The 20383-nt window shown below is 32.6% G+C and overlaps 1 protein-coding gene across 1 annotated transcript in view; it reads right to left on the bottom strand.

Annotated features, from left to right (window-relative positions):
* Positions 1–2044: 2044 nt before the first annotated feature.
* arhgap39 (Rho GTPase activating protein 39) overlaps positions 2045–20383 on the bottom strand; it is a 66407-nt gene continuing 48068 nt past the window's right edge. The window contains exons 4-10 of the mRNA XM_073816361.1: positions 18567–18731; positions 16031–16430; positions 14788–14861; positions 12680–12879; positions 9838–9929; positions 5977–6146; positions 2045–4123 (exon numbers count right to left, since the gene is read on the bottom strand). Coding sequence (XP_073672462.1) covers positions 3929–4123; positions 5977–6146; positions 9838–9929; positions 12680–12879; positions 14788–14861; positions 16031–16430; positions 18567–18731 — 1296 coding nt within the window. The 3' untranslated portion in view covers positions 2045–3928. The remainder of the gene's footprint in view (positions 4124–5976; positions 6147–9837; positions 9930–12679; positions 12880–14787; positions 14862–16030; positions 16431–18566; positions 18732–20383) is intronic.

Below are 20383 nucleotides of genomic sequence, written 5' to 3'. Positions count from 1 at the left end.
CAATGCGCATGCGCACCGCTAAGCGTGATTCTGAGGACGCTGACTGTTTCTTCTTTTTTGGTTTTACGGCTGTTGGCATCCAGGGTGTTGGTGCATTACCGCCATCTTCTGCTCTGGAGTGTGGATCAGAAAATAGATTTACAGACTAAAATCACCCACCCTCCCTCCTTCTCGCCCGCACACACCTCATCTCTGTCCTGCTATAATAACAATAATAATATTAATACTTTTAACCATTCTCAATCCTCCTTTAACTCTTCATATCCTATTAAAACCCCTGTTTCTCTTAAGGAGTTTTTAAGGAATTTTGGTCTGTGCTAGTTTATTCTCTCCCATATCACACGTTAATCTCTGCTTTGCTAACATTTACATGCATTTCTGTTTCTTTTTGTTAATGCCCTAATTTTGTTAGTGCTAATTTATCTGCTGTTTCATTCCCCTTCATCCCTGCATGTCCTGAAACCCATATTAATTTAACCTGTCTTGTTTGTACATTGCATAACATTGGAGAGACAGTGCTTAATAAAATAAGCCAATCTAAATCAATCTTACAAAAAGGCAAATTTACAATCCTCAATAAACATTCTGTAATATTGTACTGGCTTTGTTTTATGATTCTAAATATTTTACGGTTGAAGTCAAAAGTTTACATACACCTTGCAGAATCTGCAAAATGTCAATTATTTTACTAAACTAAGAGAAATCATACAATATGCATGTGATTTTTTATTTAGTACTGACCTGAATAAGATATTTCACATGAAAGATGTTTACATATAGTCCATAAGAGAAAATAATAGTTTATAATTTATAAAAATTACCCAGCTCAAAAGTTTACACACACTTGAATCTAATGTGTTGTTACCTGAATGATCAACAGCTTTTTTTTTTTTTTTTTTTTGGTTAGTGATAGTTGTTCAAGAGTCCCTCGTTTGTCCTGAACACTAAAACTGCCTGCTGTTCTTCAGAAAAGTCCTTCAGATCCCACAGATTATTTAGTTTTTCAGCATTTTTGTGTATTTGAACCCTTTCCAACAATGACTGTATGATTTTGAGATCCATTTTTTTACACTGAGGACAACTGAGGGACTCATATGCAACTATTACAGAAGGTTCAAACACTCACTGATGCTTCAGAAGGAAAAACAATGCATTAAGAGCTAGGGGGTGAAAACTTTTGGAACAGAATGAGGATGTGTACATTAAAAAATTAAATTTGACCTAAATATCTTATTTGTTTCATTTAGTACTGCCCTTCAGAAGCTGCAGAAGATACTCGCATTGTTCCCAGAAGACAAAATATGCCAAATTTACCCTGATATTCAAATTCAAAAAGTTTTCACCCCCCAGCTCGTAATGCAACATGTTTCCTTCTGGAGCATCAGGGAGCGTTTGAACCTTCTGTAATAGTTGCATATGAGTCCCTCAGTTGTCCTCAGTGTGAAAAGATGGATCAAAATCATACAGTCTTTGTTAGAAAGGGTCCAAATACAAAAAATGCTGAAAAACCAAAGAATCTGTGGGACCTGAAGGATTTTTCTGAAGAACAGCAGGCAGTTTAACTGTTCAGGACAAACAAGGGACTCCTGAACAACTATCACTAAACAAACAAACAAACAAACAAAAAAAAAAACAGCTGTGGATCATTCAGGTAAAAACACAGTATTAAGAATCAGGGGAATGTAAACCTTTTTATAAATTCAACTATTATTTTCTCTAATGACTTATTCAAGTCATTACTAAATAAAAATGACTTGCATTTTATATGATCCCTTTTATTTTAGTACAATAATTAACATTTTGCAGATTCTGGAAGGTGCATGTAAACTTTTGACTTCAACTGTGTATATTATGAATAAGTAAAATAAATATAAAAACAAACATTTTTGTAAAACGATTATTCAAATTTATAGTCAAATAAAAATGTTTGTACTCCAAATCTGTAAAGATATAAAGTAACGAAATAATTAATAGACATTGTGTCAGATTGTAGATGAATAAAGAACATAACAGAAAAGATCACAGCAGACATGGAATCCTTTGATCTGTTTAATAAACAACGTTCAGCTCGACCGTAACGTCCAGAGTAACCTTTGACCTCAGAACAAAAGGAGGGAGAGGGGGTTTATTAACATGACTCCATAAATACAGTAAGACCATGAGCGTAAACCTGTGACGAGAAACATCTCTGCATACAGCACAATCTCCCATAATCCTTCCTGTCGCATACGTGTGTGTGTGTGTGTGTGTGTGTGTGTGTGTGTGTTTGTGCTGGTCTCAGGACGCAGGTCACAGTGCTCTGCTCATGGATTTTCTTCCATTTTCATCAGACATTTAATCATATTTTATATCATATCTGCTTTATTATTTTTTAAATCTAAGTTTTTGCTAATGGATGAGTTTCGAGATCCAAACCTAAACGCTCCTGCTGTCAGATACTGTAGTAACTATTTTGTTATCTTCTTTTCTTTCATTTTAGCTCTTAGTTTTTTAGTTTTTACACATTGTTCTGTACAGATGAGGACATGAACGTGTGGCCATGACAGATCAGGGTGTGCAGAGATGTGGAACAAGCCAAACATACAAACACCTTTGTGTGTCAAATGCACGTCCAGCTCATATTTCACCTCAGAATCAAAAATGGAAAATATTTGGGGCATTTTATGCAGACATTTTGTTCTAAATCCAATTCAAACTATTTAACATAATACATAACATATGGACATTTATGTCACTTTTAGGACCACTTTTATTTATTTAATTTTTATATCATGACAATGAATATTTAAATGATATTGCATAGTCCATATTTATTAAATATACATCATTTTTTGTGCAATTTTTCAATTATTTAGGATCTTTTTTTAATTTAGTTTTTTTTTTATATCATGACATTATGTTCAACCCTCAATTTCTCAAATTTTAGTACTCAGACTTTCAAATTGTATTTATTTATTTTTTGATTTTGTGGTGAAATATGGCCCGGCTATTTCTTCAGGAGATTCTCTCCCGTTTTTCTCTCCCTCCATTATTGTCTGTCTCTCTTCTGTCTCACTTGTTTCTCACCGATACGCCTCCTGGAGGCAGGAATGGGCACCAAGTATCAATATTGTGTGTTTGGCAGTGTGATATACTGTAGATCATTACAAGCACCAAACCAAACCAGCTTGTGTGTAAATGAGGCCGTTTGGATGCTTGTGTGAGTATATGTGAGAATTTAAAGGCGAAGCGCGTAATATTCTGGATTGAACACTTTCTGACTCATCAGTTAGCTATTAAAGTTCAGTGTGTGCGAGTTCAGAAAGTGCAAAAATCAAGATATTTTTGCAAATAGATTACACACTTCACCTTTACCGCAGGTAGTTCACTATGAGGGGCACTTGTGTTGTACCATTTCAGTGAGACGTACACAATAGTGTATAAAACAATTGTGATAAATGAACTCATACACACACACACACACACACACACACACTTATTCGCTCACTCACAGACACAAACGCACACACACGCAGATCAATGCATGTGATCAGTGAGGACAGATGTTTTCTATTTCAAAAGGCAGTACAATACTTACAAACCCTTATTCAAATAAATAACAAATAAATTAATCATATAAAATCAGACGGACTGGTCTACAAGTCAGTCGAGTTAGAAAACAGAAACGGACACATTCGGCACGTACATGCACGCTAGAAACCAAAGCAGGAAAGTCACTATCGTGTGAAGACGGATGGTTTATCTATTCAGAAACATTCAGAAATCATCGGGGATGGCGGATTTGACCTAAACGTTGTGGAAGGTGAGCGTGACTGTGTTTCATGTGTGTGAACAGGAAGAGGCTTGTCGAGGTTGTTTGTCGGGTGATTCATGTGTGGGCGAGCCGCAAATATATCGTTAGGTGTGAATGCTAACGTGTGTGTTTGTGCTATAGCACCCCGTCCATGAAGCTGGTATCGAGGTGCTGGATCAGCACGCGGATGAAGCTCATCTCTTTCCGCGTGTTCTCGAAGATGACGCGCGGGTCGTCCGACAGGCAGCGCAGGCAGTTCGGCGCCATCACCATCGCCAGATTACTGATGTCCATCTTAGTCATGGACACGCTGGAGGCTTGAGCAAATACCTTTGATGGAAAACAGACAGATCTCTTAATGTCTGTTTTGAGGTGAACAGACGAAAGTGTAGTTTGACAGATTTGACAAACAAACTGCTAACTGACTGAAAAGAGCAATATTTATATAGATAGACAGATAGATAGATAGACAGATAGACAGATAAAAAGACAAATAAAGACAGAAGGATAGATAGATAATTGATAGACGGATGGACAGACAGATAGATAGATGGATAGATAGACCGATGGACGGACAGACAGATAAACAGATGGACGGACAGACAGATAGATAGACGGATGGACGGACGGACGGACAGACAGATAGGTACACAGACAGACGGATGGACAGACAGATGGATAGATAGACCGATGGATGGACAGACAGATAAACAGATGGATGGACAGACAGATAGACAGACGGACGGACAGATAGATAGACGGATGGACGGACAGACAGATAGGTACACAGACAGACGGATGGACAGACAGATGGATAGATAGACCGATGGATGGACAGACAGATAAACAGATGGATGGACAGACAGATAGACAGACGGACGGACAGATAGATAGACGGATGGACGGACAGACAGATAGGTACACAGACAGACGGATGGACAGACAGATTGATGGATGGATGGACAGATAGTTAGACAGACAGCTGAATAGATAAATGGATGGATGGACAGACAGGTAGACAGATGGACGAATGGAAAGATAGACCGATGGACGGACAGATGGATACATAGACATACAGATGGATGGACAGATGGATAAATATACAGATGGACAGATGGATTAATAGACAGATGGATAGATAGACAGATTGACAGATTTGACAAACAAACTTCTGACTGAAAAGAGCAATATTTATATAGATAGACAGATACATAGACAAATGGACAGATGAATAGATGGATGAATGGATGGATAGATGGATGGACAGACAGATAGAAGGACAGATGGACAGATAGATAGACAGATAGATGGATAGATAGATGGATAGATAGATAGATAGATAGATAGATAGATAGATAGATAGATAGATAGATAGATAGATAGATAGATAGATAGATAGATAGATAGATAGATAGATAGATAGATCAGTGAATTGAGGGACGGATAGATAGATGGATGGACAGACAGATAGATGGACAGATAGATAGACAGACAGATGGATGTATGGACATACAGATAGATAGATAGATGGATAGATAGATAGATAGATAGATAGATAGATAGATAGATAGATAGATAGACAGACAGACAGATAGATAGACTGACAGATGGACAGATAGATATAGATAGAAAGGCAGACAAGGATGGACAGATGGATAAATGGATGGACAGATAGATGGACCGGTGGGAGGAGGGACGGATAGACAGATGGATGGATGGATAGATAGACAGAGGGATGAATGGATGGACAGATGTATAAACAGACAGATAGACAGACAGCTGGATAGACAGATAAATAGACGGATGGATGGACAGACAGATAGATAGACAGATGGACGAATGGATGGAGAGATACATAGAGAGACGTATGGACGGACAGATGGATAAATAGACAGATGGATGGATGGATAGATGGACAGAGATAGACAGACGGACGGATGGACAGATAGACAGAAAGACAAATAGACGGATGGATGGACAGACAGATAAACAGATAGACACATGGATAGATAGATCGATACATAGATGGATGGACGGACAGACAGATAGACAGATGGATGAACAGATAGACGAATGGATGGACAGACGGATAGATAGATCGACAGATAGATAGATGGACAGACAGATAGATGGAGGGTTGGATATATAGACAGACGTATGGACAGATAGTTAGACTAACAGACCTGTAGGAAGCGGATGAGGTAGCAGAGCACCAGTTTGTTGATGTGAGGGAGGTTGAGAACGACGTTGACAGCAGCTGCAGGACTGTCGTAGTTCATGACACACTGCTCATAAAACTCATGAGGAATCACCGGCTCCTCCAGCTCTCTGTACCAAAGCTTTAGCAGCGACGCTAGACAGACAGACAAAGAGAGACAACTGAGGTCAGAGAACACAGGACACCAGCAGCAGCAGAAACACCACTCTATGTGTGACCCTGGACCACAAAACCAGTCATAAGGTTAAATTTTACAAAACTGAGATGTATGCATCATATGAAATCTCAATAAATAAGCTTTCTGTTGATGTATGGTTTGTTAGGATAGGACAATATTTGACTGAGATACATCTATTTGAAAATCTGGAATCTGAAGGTGCAAAAAAATCTAAATACTGCGAAAATTACCTTTAAAGTTGTCCAAATTAAGTTCTTAACAATGCACATTACTAATCAAAAATTACATTTTGATATATTAACAGTAGGAATTTTACAAAAAATCTTCATGAAACATGATCTTTGCTTAATTTCCAAAGGTTTTTTGGCATAAAAGAAAAATCAATTTTGACCCATACAATGTATTTTTGGCTATTGCTACAAATATACCCCAGCGACTTAAGACTGTCTGCATGAAAAAAAACTAACTCTGATTGGCTGCTGTTCACTAAACAAGTAATTGCTCAAAGCACTTAGAGATATACAGGCTGTTTTCATTTGGAAAGACTTGAATGTTTAATTGTCATGCTGTTGCTGTAGTTTTAGCACCAATTCATTTAGCAATTACACATTGGTCATTGCTCAATTCTTTAACAAGTACACTCGACTACAGTCTTAAAGTCTGCATTTACTTGATGAAAAATACAGAAAAATTGTGAAATATTTGTAGAAATTTAAAATAACGCTTGTGAATCTATGTTAAAATGTAGTTGTTTTTTATGTCTATACTCCAGTGTTCAGTGTCACATGATCCTTTCGAAATTGTTCCAATATGCTGATTTGCTGCTCAAAAAACATTACCCATGTTGAAAACAGCGGCGCCTCCCAATATTTTTGTGGAAACTGAGACACAAGTACACCATTTATTTGAAATATATATATTTTAGAATAGTAGTTTCAGAGTATTTCATCAAGTAATTAAAATAAAGTCTAGTTTGGTGTTTCAGATGGTCAACTTTTAGTCAGAATGAGCTACTTTATTTTCATAGTCTGCTGATAGCGTCTCTGAAATTATCATTTTATGAACTCTCTGTGCTTTATTTCAGTAGGTCAGTACGGTCGGTGAAATCCTGGTCTTCTTAAACCAGTTTAAGTGTGTCAGAAGTGTGTTAACAGCTAATGGCTTCATTATTTCTCACGCTACTAGATTTCCAGAAACGGCTCCAAGGGGAGACACTTTATGAATGTGGGTCAATGAATGAAAGCAGTTTTGTAAAAGATAGGCGCCCGTTTCGGGGAACTGCAACGACCTGGGAAATCGCAGATCTAATGAGGATCGGCCAGAGACACACAGACGAGCCTAAACGTCTGAGACCACCTCAGAAAATGCAATTTATTTATATTTCACATACAAATGTGCACATCGGAATGATTTCTTATTCAACTGAGATCTAAGAGACTCTTCAAACGCATCTAATTGATATCAGATTCTGGTTGTGGTCTCGGGTGTTTGGATCTTGCTGTACTGGTGTAGAAGAAAGCATGGAAAGAGAGATGGTGTTGAGGAAAAGGCATGTAAGAGTTGTTGATCCTCCCACTGTGTGTGGGAAGTTTGAGCTATTTATATTCAGAGAGAAATGGAGCATTGCAGAACGCCTAAGGATACAGGTGTGTGTGTGTGTGTGTGTGTGTGTGTGTGTGTGTGTGTGCATGTGTGTGTATGACAGCATTACACTGGTGGACTCTCTTATTTTAGTAGTATTTATGCATTATTTTAAATGAGCTTAAATTAAATTAATTACTTTAATTTTAATTGCAGTCGAATTTTTTGTTATTTTGTCTGTTCATCTGAAATTTGAATTAGTTTTTATTTTAAATATTAATATTTATGTTTATTTTTATTTCAGTTTTAGTTTTAGATTCCATTTATTTAATTTTAGAATTTTTTTTTTTAGAAAATTATTTTAGAATTTTAGATACTTAGAGGTATGTGCCAAAAAATTTGAATATCGAGGGAAAGTCCATTTATTTCAATAATTAGTTTCAAAAAGTGAAACTTTTATATTAGTTCACTACACACAAAGTGAAATATTTCAAGCCTTTATTTGTTGTAATTTGAATGATTATGGATTAAAAATGAAAAAAAAAAAAAAAATCCAGTATTTCACAAAATTAGAATATCATGACAAAGTTCAACATTGTAGGCTCTCTGTGTCCTAATCTAGTCAGCTAATTAATGCAAAACACTTGCAAAGGTTTCCTCAGCCTTTAAATTGTCTCAGTCTGGCTTAGCAGGCTTCAGAATCATGGGGAAGACTGCTGACTTGACGGTTGTGCAGAAGACCATCATTGACACCCTCCGCAAGGAGGAAAAGTCTCAAAAGGCAATTGCAAAAGAAGCTGGAAGCTCACAGAGCGCAGTATCAAAGAGGAAGGGAAAAATGTGGCCAGAAAAGGTGCACAAGTGACAGGGATGACCGTAGCTTTGAGAAGATTGTCAAGCAAGGGCGGTTCAAAAAAATTATTAAACATGTCAAAAATGTTTAATAATCTTAGTTTTATTTAATGATAAACCTGGAGCTGGACTAATCAAGCAACGGTAACAGCTAAAGCACACTTCGCAGGACATGGAAGTGCCAGCGTGATCACTTGCATTTTTTTTCTTAATAACAGTGGAAACCTAAAATACGCCATCATTTTTGCTTATAAGAGTAATACATCATTTTGGAACTGCAAAAGGTCTACTTTTATTTTTGTGCACTCACAATATCAACAAAACGTTGTGCTTTTGTAAAATAGCTAAAGATCCGCTTTCTGCCGTCTCTGTTTTGAGGAGGAGCTCATCACAAAAATTACCCGAAACTCAGCAAATATTCACAGACATGTTACATATATCTATAGAATGCTTTAAATTACTACTTTAAAACGAAATAATTAATGTAATAAAATAATGTTATATTGCATAAAGTTAATGTAAAAATTCCACCTACTCTGCCCAAAAAAAGTCCATGGCATCCAACCTGTCTTTACATTTAACATGAAAATCAGCAATAAAAACGCAGGCTTCAACTGGGTGACTTATGAGGAAAAACAAAACGACTATGACTTATTAACAAGATGTTTTGTTTACTTTTTTTATTTGACTCTGATTGATCGATTTCACGAGACATCGTTTTTATAAAATATTTTGACATGCATTCAAATATTTCTTTTTCATGTTTATTTTGTGCTGCCATTATTAAAGAGGAAAAGATGATTGATTCACGTTGCTTAATCTGAGGCAAATATAGTTATCTCACTACAAATGAAAGGGCGTAAAAACACATTTATTGTTTGTATTTTAATCATAAAATTGACAGAATTTATAGGCTGAGACTTTCTTAATAACAGTGGAAACTTAAAATACGCCATCATTTTTGCTCATAAAGGTAAGAGTAATACATCATTTGGAACTGCAAAAGGTCTACAATATCAACAAAACCTTGTGCTTTTGTAAAATAGCTAAAGACGCGCTTTCTGCCGTCTTTGTTACTCACGTAACATTATGTACTTAAAAATCATCAAGTTAACCGAGTTGGAGCCCATAATGATTGTGCGGCCCATACAGATTTTTTGCATATGGGCCCAGGGCTGACCTGCTACGCCACTGGTCTAAAGGATTGTGGGATACCTGGAATATGTGGGTCCTCCAGGCCGGTTGGCACCTTCCATTGGTCCACCTGTAGTTTGAGAGCGTTTACTTCATCAATGTCTCCAGGCACCCTGAAAAACCCAAACACAAGACAGACTTCAGGATAAAATAACAGCAGTCAACACAACATGACAGAAGCAGCATCTGGAAATGAAGCTGTAAATGAACCCAGAATATTCCTGTAAATGTTGTTTAGCCACAGATGAACAGGACTGTCTTGATTGGGGTTCAAAGCACCAAAGTTCGGGTCTTTATTATTGCGAGCCACAGCACTAATGACAAAGTTTAGTCCAAACCAAAACTCTGAAGGATGGCGGTGTAGTTTAAGCTCAAAGACTGATTTATTGCCTCCACATCAGCTTCCGTGATCTCATTATAAGCTGTTGAAGGGTGAGTGCCCTACATTTTGTAATTCTCTCAGGTTAATGTGGGTTAATTAGAGCTGAAAATTCACAGTATATTTAAAATGGCTGTGAACGCTGCAGTCATTTTAATGCACTTTTTATTTGGTAATTAAATGTCCTACTGTGTCATTACATTAATTTCATGAGCATAAGAGATGTTTAATAGCTTCTCTGATTTAAACTTTAATAGCAAAAATTGTTTGAGTTGAGTTTGATTCATTTTTGTGAATCAGTTCAGTTTGGGTTGATTTAATGATTTTGAGTCTCTATGCTCACCAAGGCTGCATTTATTTGATCAAAAATACTGTACAAATTGTGAAATATTATTACAATTTAAAATATCTGTTTTCTATGTGAATATGTTGTAAAATGCAATTTATTCCTGTGAATTTTCAGCAACATTACTTTAGTCTTCAGTGTCACATGATCCTTCAGAAATCATTCTAATATGCTAATTTATGATTATGTGCTATAATAAGCATAACTAAATATATATTTTTGGAAACCATGGATTATTCAGTTAATAAAAAGTTAAAAAGAACAGCATTTATTTGAAATAAAAATCTTTTGTAACATTATAAATGTCTTAACTGTCACTTTGGATCAATATAATGCATCTTTGCTGAATAAAAGTATTAATTTCCTTTAAAAAACAAACAAACATATGTTTGAACCGTACTGTAAGTCAATATTATTGAATACATTTTTCTTGTGTGAAAAACGTGTCTTGATATTTTTAAACTAAACTTTTACTGTTTTTACTACTTAAAGCAAGAAATAAAAAATAAAACAACACAGCAATAAAATGCAAAAAATAAGCAAATAAATAAATAAATCATTATCACAATAAATTGCATAAAATGAAAAAAATAATAATAAGACAAGAAAAAGAAAAAGAAAAATATAAGACAAAAATTCAAAAATAGAAATAAAAACAATACAATACATGCAAAAAAACAGAAATGGAAACAATAAGACGATAATGCACAAAAATGGAAATTAAAAAAATAATGATGCATACAACAAAAAAAATTAATATAATTTCTCTCATGTGTGGAAAACACTCATCTCATGCATTTATATTTTTAAACTGAATCTGTTTCATTCAAAAGCTTAGAGTCAGTACAAATAAATAAATATATATATATATATATATATATATATATATATATATATATATATTTATTTATTTATTTATTTATTTATTATGGGGAAAGAAATTATAGAAATGAATACTTGCATTTAGCAAGTTGATCAAAAGTGATGACAAAGACATTTCTAATGTTACAAAAGATTTCTATTTCAAATAAATGCTGTTATTCTGAACTTTCTATTCATCAAAAAAAAGAGAAAAAATTCTACTCAGCTTTTTTTATCTAATAATAAATGTTTTTGAGCAGCAAATCAGAATATTAGAATGATTTCTGAAGGATCATGTGACACTGAAGACTGCCGTAATGATGCTGAAAAATCAGCTTTTAAAGTGTAATTTATTTCAGTGATTTCAAATATATTCAAATAGAAAGCAGTTATTTTAAATAGTAAAAATATTTCAAAATTTTACTGTTTTTGCTGTACTTCGGATCAAATAAATGCAGGCTTGGTGAGCACTGGTGTGTATGCATACATATATATAACCAGTGTAGGTGAAAGTTAATTTGAAAAGTAAAGCATTAGAATATTGAGTTACTCCCTAAAAAAAAAAAAAAGAGTACCCTAAAAGAGTTACTTTTTATGGAAAGTAATGCGTTACGTTACTTTTGTGTTACTTTTTAAACCTGGACAGGGCTTGCTTGTTTGTTTTTAATATAAAAAGTTCTATTTTTGTCAAATGTAAAAGCCTTTTCACACCAAAAGCCTCAGGCTTAGAGAAAAGTAAATTGACGTCAGTACAGTAGACCGCAGAAGAAAAATGTCAACTCTTCATGAATAAAAAAAAGGAAAACAAATGTTAGATTATCTAGAGTAATTTTTGCTTATTAGTATGGATGAATTGAATCATCGAAGCATCATCAGTTCATAAAATGGGATTAAATACATAAAGGATATTTGTATTATTTAACATATTTAATTATTGCAGGTTTGCGTTGAGCTTCAGAGTTTTTATTCATTTTGAAGAACACTGTATCTGTTTTTTTAGTGAGTGAGATGAATTAATGCATGTTCACATTTATTCTAGAACTAAAGTAACATCTTACTCACAATTTCTCTCAACATGGGGACAGGAGAGCTTTTAATCAATAAATGGGAGAAAAAGTAACTGGCGTTACTTATTTGAAAAAGTAACTCCGATATTTTCTTGTCAATTAAAAAGTAATGCATTACTTTACTAGTTACTTGGAAAAAGTAATATTATTAGGGAACTTGTAATGCGTCACCCCCAACACTGTTTATAACAATAAAGGCTGTTGTCTGACCTGAAGATGCCCTCGGTCTGGTCTCCGTTGAGGCTCAGCACTTCCTCCGACAGACGCGTCTGAACCCACGGCAGCTGCCGGTCGGGATAACGGTCCTTCTGCATCGCCATCACTTCCTCCAGAGACGAGCCGAACATGGAGGGCCGGAAGATGGCGTTCCGTGCGTGAACGATCTCCTCGATGGAGGGCTTGTTCAAACCCTGCGCACACAGAGAGCGCAAAACAACTCAGAAAACAAACGTGTGGCTCTGGATGTGCCTCGAATGATGTCTATGCAGGCAGCGCACTAGGGTTTGGAGCCGAGCCGTGTTTTGTAGCGTTATCCTGCTGAGCGTCTGGCACAAACACACACTCACACACAAGCTCCTGCTTACTGGCTGTTTGCAGTGACTGGAATCTCCACAGGTGACTGGGATCATGCAATTCACACATAAACACATAGAGAAGGAAAGGAATACACATGCATGAGCTCATTGGGATCGTGTGCAATGATGACGGCCATCATGCATCGGTGCGACTGTCTGAAACACGCCGCCTGTCATCATGCCGACGTCTCCAGGGCAAGAAGCAAATTCCGGAAACTGAATGTTAATTAAAAGCGTTAAACAGCAGGATAAATTGGCTCACGACACTTCACAGCCAATTAACACATACAGCGCATTAGAGCCCAAACACAGCACAAATCAGAAACAATTCATTCAAGCTCAAACCAAAAATACATGCTAGAAAGATTTTTTTACTTTAAAATTTCATGTTTACTTTAATGTGTTAAACTGCAGACATTTGAAATATTAATCCTAAAAATTATATTAAAAATATTAATGATTAATTTTCATATAATTGTCAAAATACTAAAATTACACTAATTAAAATGGTATTTTAATAATATTTTAAAATACTAAAAATCACACTGTTTACATTAATATTTTCATTGATTTCAAACATTTTAAATTCATATGAATTATAATAATAATAATATAAATCATAATAATTAAAGGATTCTTATTGCGTTTACATTTTCACTGGCCACATTTAAAATATTTAAAATTCCGTTCTAAAGTTCTAAATTAATATTTTTTAAAATATTATTGATTACTTTTCACTGACTGCATATATTTTAAATGTTACATTTATATTTTTACTTTTCAAATATTGTTCTAATAATACAATTAGACTGAATAAAATAATATTTTAATAATATTTATAATATAATAACAACGATTACATTGCAAACATTTTAAATTCATATGAGTTGTAATAATAAAATAAATAATAATAACATGATTCTTATTGCATTTACATTTTCACTGACCGCATTTAAAATATTTACAATTCAGTTCTAAAGTTCCAAATTAATATTTTTTTTAAATAATAAAATAATATTGTTTAATTTTTACTGATCACACACGTTTTAAATTCATATTATGAGTAGTAATAATAGAATAAATAATAATAAAATGATTCGTATTGCATTTACATTTTCACTGACCGCATTTAAAATATTTCAAATGTTCAAAACAATAAAATAATACACAAATTTATATTTTAAATTTTTTTTTTAAACTGCAAATATTGTCAGAAAAATACAATTATACTGATTCAAATTGTATTTTAATAATATTTTAAGATAACACTGATTGCATTCACATTTTCACTGACCGCACACGTTTTAAAATCATATTACGAGTTATTATAATAATAATTAAATAAATAATAATAAAAGATTCTTATTGCATTTACATTTTTACTGGCTGCATTTTAAATATTTTAAATTCAGTTCTAAGGTTCTAAATTAATATTTTTAAAACAATAAAATATTATTGATTACTTTTCACTGACTGCATACATTTTCGATTATTATTAAAAAAAATTTTTATCTTTTAAAATATTGTCAAAATAATACAATTATACTGATTAAAATATTTTAAATATTCACATTATAAATTAAATAGAAATAAAAATATTTTAAATATTAAATTCATTTAATTGAATGTGTTAATTCCTGTTTATTGGTCATTATTTGTAAAAATGACTAGCAGTTTCTCAGTGAACACAGTCATTCCTGCGGGGTGTTTGAGTTTGTGGTCTGATAGAGTAAAGTCACACACCTTCTTGGCTCCGCTGAGCGCAGCTTTCTGTAGTTTACGGTAACAGTATTTTGCATAGCTGCTAATCGCCACTCCTGCAACACAGAAATACAAACAGACATCAAATATAACATACAAAACACTCTCTGAACAAATCAGATTTAGATATACAGTATCTTAAGAGCTTAATAATAATTGTGGGGTCAGTGTGGATCTGCATGCTTTAACAGTTTGCATGTTGCATGTAGAAAAATATTCATTCATTTAAAAACTTTGCATGACTTTGTATTCCTTAATAATTCTGATCTTGCTAACCATTTAAAAATATTGCAAATTTGCACACAATTTATCTACTGTAGGTTTACAGCCTACTTTGTGTGCTTTTCATTGCTAATATTTATTACAAATATTCTGGATAGATAGATAGATAGATAGATAGATAGATAGATAGATAGATAGATAGATAGATAGATAGATATATAGATAGATAGATAGATAGATAGATAGATAGATAGATAGATATATAGATAGATAGATAGATAGATAGATAGATAGATAGATAGATAGATAGATAGATAGATAGATAGATAGATAGATAGATAGATAGATAGATAGATAGATAGATGGATAGATGGATGGATGGATGGATGGATGGATGGATTTTTTTTACAATTAGCATAATTCATTCTAAATTCTGAATTACAAACATTAACAAATAGTGACATTACATATTTTTATTTTATTTTATAAATAAATATTGAGGTTTATGCTTGAAACTATCCAAAAAAATTGCAATTGGGTTAAACTAATTAATTAATATAAAATTATAACAGAATGTTAGTGATACTAAAATAATATTTGCATGTTTATTCTTTAAGTTAAAAAACATCTAAAAATGTGAGAATTTATTCACTTTTATATTTCAAATACTTTAAAATCATATTATAAAATATTACTAAACTAACTAAATATGACAAAATCCTAAAACTAAATACATTAGTGAAAAACAAAAATTTGTATTTAATATAATTTAATATTTAATATGTAGATATACTAATACACAGACATACCTAAAAAAAAAAAATTTTTTTGTTACTTGCTGTTTCTTTGATGTTATTTGTGGAATTTACTTGCGATTTTTAAAACATTTTAAGCATCAGTTTTGTTTGAGGTTGGCTTTTTTTTTTTAAAGATGATCCTGAATTCCTGTTTCAGCAGGAAAGGCACAGGCTGTTTACCAGGATATTGACAGGACATCTCGTACCCTTGGTGTCGTTGAGCGGGTCCATGTGTCTGTAGATGTAGCCCTCCAGGTAGTTGTGGAAGCGAGGCGTCGGGGGGAAGAAGGCCAGACAGATGGCCATGAGCTCCCAGCCTCTCTGGAGACTGTCGTAGCGGAAGTTCTCGGTGGTCTGTCGGCACAGCTGGATGTAGAGCTCGTCCCTCAGGCCCTGGCAGCTCCAGCCCCTCACGGCCACCTCCAGAGCCACCGCCAGAGGCTCCCCTTTGGCCCGCCGGTCGCCCATGTAGGTCTGGATGAGCTTGAACATCTCCACGGCCTCGCGCTTCACCGTCCGGTCCGTCGTCATGATCATGGGCTTCTTGATGGGCTCGCTGCTCCACGCCAGCATGTTGGCGATCGACACTTTCCTCCTGAACAGACCCTGCAACACATTGTTATGTTAGTTTCTGTATTTCTGTGGTATGCTTTTTGTAATTTTTATTCATTTTTATTCATATTAGTTTTACTAAAACTATACTTTTATTATTTTTTAGTAATTTTGTTGTACAGTTTGCCCCTTTTAACCCTTTTTTATTATTTTGAAAAAGTTTTTATTTTTATATTTCACATTTTAATTTTAGCAATTTTGTTTTGTTTTTGTAATTTTTATTACTTGATATTAATATTTTGAATCAGTTCTTATTTTTATATTTACTATTTTAATTTGAGTAATTTTGTTTTGTTTCTGTAATTTTTATTTCTTGATATTAATATTTTGAATCAGTTCTTATTTTTATATTTCACATTTTATTTTTTGTAATTTTGCTTGTTTTTGTAATTTTTATTACTTGATATTAATATTTTAAATCAGTTCTTATTTTTATATTTACTATTTTAATTTTAGCAATTTTGTTTTGTTTTTGTAATTTTTATTACTTGATATTAATATTTTGAATCAGTTCTTATTTTCATATTTCACATTTTAATTTTAGTAATTTTGTTTCGTTTTTGTAATTTGTATTAGTTTTTATAAACATTTTGACTTTCAGTTTTTATTTTTATATTTTCCATTTTAGTCATTTTGTTGCACGTTTTTGGCATTTTATCAGTTTTTTATAGTTATTTATAGATGTTTAATTTTAATTTTAAGTTGTAATAATTTTATTTTCTGTTTTTGTAATTGTATCGCTTGTTTTAAAATTCTGAATCAGTTTTTATTTTTATATTTACCATTTCAATTTTAGTTTAAGTAATTTTGTGGTGTTTTTGTATTTTTTTATTTAGTTTCTATTTATATTTTAAATTTGTTTTTATTTGTATATTTTCCATTTTAGTTTTAGTAATTTTGTTGCATGTTTTTGGCATTTTATCAGTTTTTTATATTTATTTATAGATGTTACATTTTAATTTTTAGTTGTAATAATTTTATTTTGTGTTTTTGTAATTGTATCGCTTGTTTTAAAATTTTGAATCAGTTTTTATTTTTATATTTACCATTTTTACCATATTTAAGTAATTTTGTGGTGTTTTTATATTTTTTATGAGTTTCTATTTGTATAATTTCAATTTAAAAAAAATTGCCATGTGTATTTGCCATTTTTATTAGTTTTTAATAATAGTTTGAATTAATTTTTATTTTTATATTTTTCCATTTAATTTATAGTTTTATTAATTTTGTTGTGTGCTTTTGGAATTGTTTAATTTTATTAATATATATATTATTTATTTATTTATTTATTTATTTTTTTTAATATGTCTATACATTTTTTTCAATTTTGTGAGTGTGTGTTTTTGCCGTTTTAATGCTTCAATTAAAAGTAAAAAAAAAATTAAGATATTCTTTTGGCAACTAATTAAAATAAAATAAATGGCTTTTTGTAATTGATTTTATATCAAGTATTTAAACTATTCTTAATGGATCTAGTTGAAAGTTACAATCAAGATTATTTTTACAATTTCACATTTCACATTTCATTTAACATTTAAAATAATAATCATAAAATAATCATAAAACCTTAAAATCAAAATATTGAAAAATATTCAAAATATTAAAAAAAATATCTAAAAAGAAAAAAGTTGTGATATATGTGATATAGTAGGAGAAAAAAAACATGTCAATTTTTTTTTCGATTTTTGTTGATGTGTTTTTGTATAGTTCTTATTAGTTTTTTTAATATTTTGATTTAGTTTTTATTTCTGTAATTTACTTTGTGATTTTAATTGTGTTTTTGTAATTTTCATTATTTTCTACTAATATTTTGAAGTAGTCTTTATTTTTTATATTTTTCCTTTTTTGTTGTTTTTGTAATTTTTTATTTAAATATGTTCATACAGTTTTTATTCATTTTTAGCTTGTAACGTAAATCAACGAGATCTTCATAAGAGTACAGCAGAAACTTACATCAAATGATGCAAACATCATTCGTCACTCTATGTCTTTAATAATATGTTTTAGTAAGATGATTGAAATGATCCAAACATATAATGCAATGTAATCCAATGACGATTGAGGCCATAGAAATTCACATATTACATAAGAAACAGTGGGTTTATAGGTCTGAATGGGTGTTTTGTGTACCTGCGTGTGCTTGTTGAAGTGTTTAGACGCCCAGTTCTCGATGTCCGTCTCAGAGGACGGTTTGCGGAGCGTGAACTCTGGGAAGACGCCGCAGCTCGCGCTGGGCATCATGTTGCGAGCGTTACGACTGGCCTCAAACTGAGAACACGCTCCGAGATCCTCCGACTGGAAAAGAAAGAAAACATTGTGTGTGGATGTTGAAGAGCAGCATTGAGAGCAGAGGAAGCACAGATATTAAACTCATCTCAGCCGCAGGATCGGGTCAAAAGGAGACCGAGAGGAAATGAGTCAATCCCTAAAATAATGAGAACAACAACAACAGCAGAATTGCAGGAATACCTCCTTCAGGCGATTATAGAATCATAGAGTCCTAAATGAGTCAAGCACTTTCCTCTCATGGCCTCAGTAACATCAGCACTTATGAAACGCCTCATGCAAAGTTAAACAAGCAGGTAGACGAAACAAAACAACACAAAAAACTCACAAAATATTAATAACGTGCATCTGAGACATTTTCTGAAGAAGGGGAAAGTTACAAATATGTATAAATCTATGTTTATCTATCGGATAATGCAGTTTAGTTTTGCATTGTAGATCAAAACAAGTGTTAAATTTAAATTAATTTGACAATAAATTTTAAAACTACAAAACACAGATTTGCAACAGCAAATTACAAGAAAACAGCATTTTAAATAATTAAGCTAACTATTAAAAATAGCAATAAAAATAAATAAAAAATAAATAGCCAAGTCTGAGAACAAATGAGAACAACAAAAAACAAGAAAAAAACATAATAATAATAATAATAATAATAATAATAATAATAATAATAATAATAATAATAATATTAACAACAATGATTTCAGAAAGTAACTAGATGCAAAAATAAGAATTTTTGTAGTGAAAAATATGTTTTGGTTCCAAGAAAACAACAAAATATTTCCTAGTTTTTGGTTTCTAAACTAAAAATGAATAAAATGTAAACAAAACTTTATTTAAAAAATAAATCAAAAGTTTTACAATAAAAAATATTGCTGTTGGGGTAAGAATAAAAAAGAAAAAGAAAAAAAACTGAAATATATTAATAATATTAATAATAATAATAATTAATCTTGCAAAAAAATCTACTTGTTTAAAAGATACTGTTTAAAAAAATACTGATTAAGAATTTTTTGGAAGTAAAAAATGATGATGCAGGAGCTAGAATGAATCAATGAATCATTTATTTTAACAGTGAATCGTTCAACTGTAATGTGAATCATTTATTTACATGAATCAGGCTAAATGATTCACTATAATTCAGCATGTGTCATTAAGGTTTGACGATTGTGACGTGTTTCATGGAAGGTGTTTGACTTAATCCGTGTGTAAAGACTATGAGATCATGAGAGACAGTCTGTCCTTGCTTCTTCTTCAATGACGTCATATTCTTGGCTCCAGAAATACAGTTCATTTGAGCCAACAGAGCAATTATCAATCCTAATGACTCACATGAGTCTGCTGAGCATCATAACGAACATCTGAAACATTGTGAACGTATGTGTGTGAGATCCAGACACCAATGAGTCCAATCATGTGAAAAAAATGTCTAAAATGTCCTAGCAACTGCATAGCAACACACTAAAAACCTCCTACAATGCTGTAGCAACTGCATAGCAACGTGCTAAGAACCTCTAAAAAAACTTCCCAGAAACTGTGTAGCAACACTCTAAAAACCTCCTAAAATGCCCCAGCAACAGCGTAGCAACGCTCTAAAGACCTCCTAGATTGTCCTAGCAACTGCATAGCAACACTCTAAAACATACTCAGAACACCCT

Source organism: Garra rufa, chromosome 13 (genome assembly GCF_049309525.1).
Source record: "Garra rufa chromosome 13, GarRuf1.0, whole genome shotgun sequence".
Taxonomy (NCBI): domain Eukaryota; kingdom Metazoa; phylum Chordata; class Actinopteri; order Cypriniformes; family Cyprinidae; genus Garra; species Garra rufa.
This window is presented reverse-complemented; position numbering and strand designations above follow the sequence as displayed.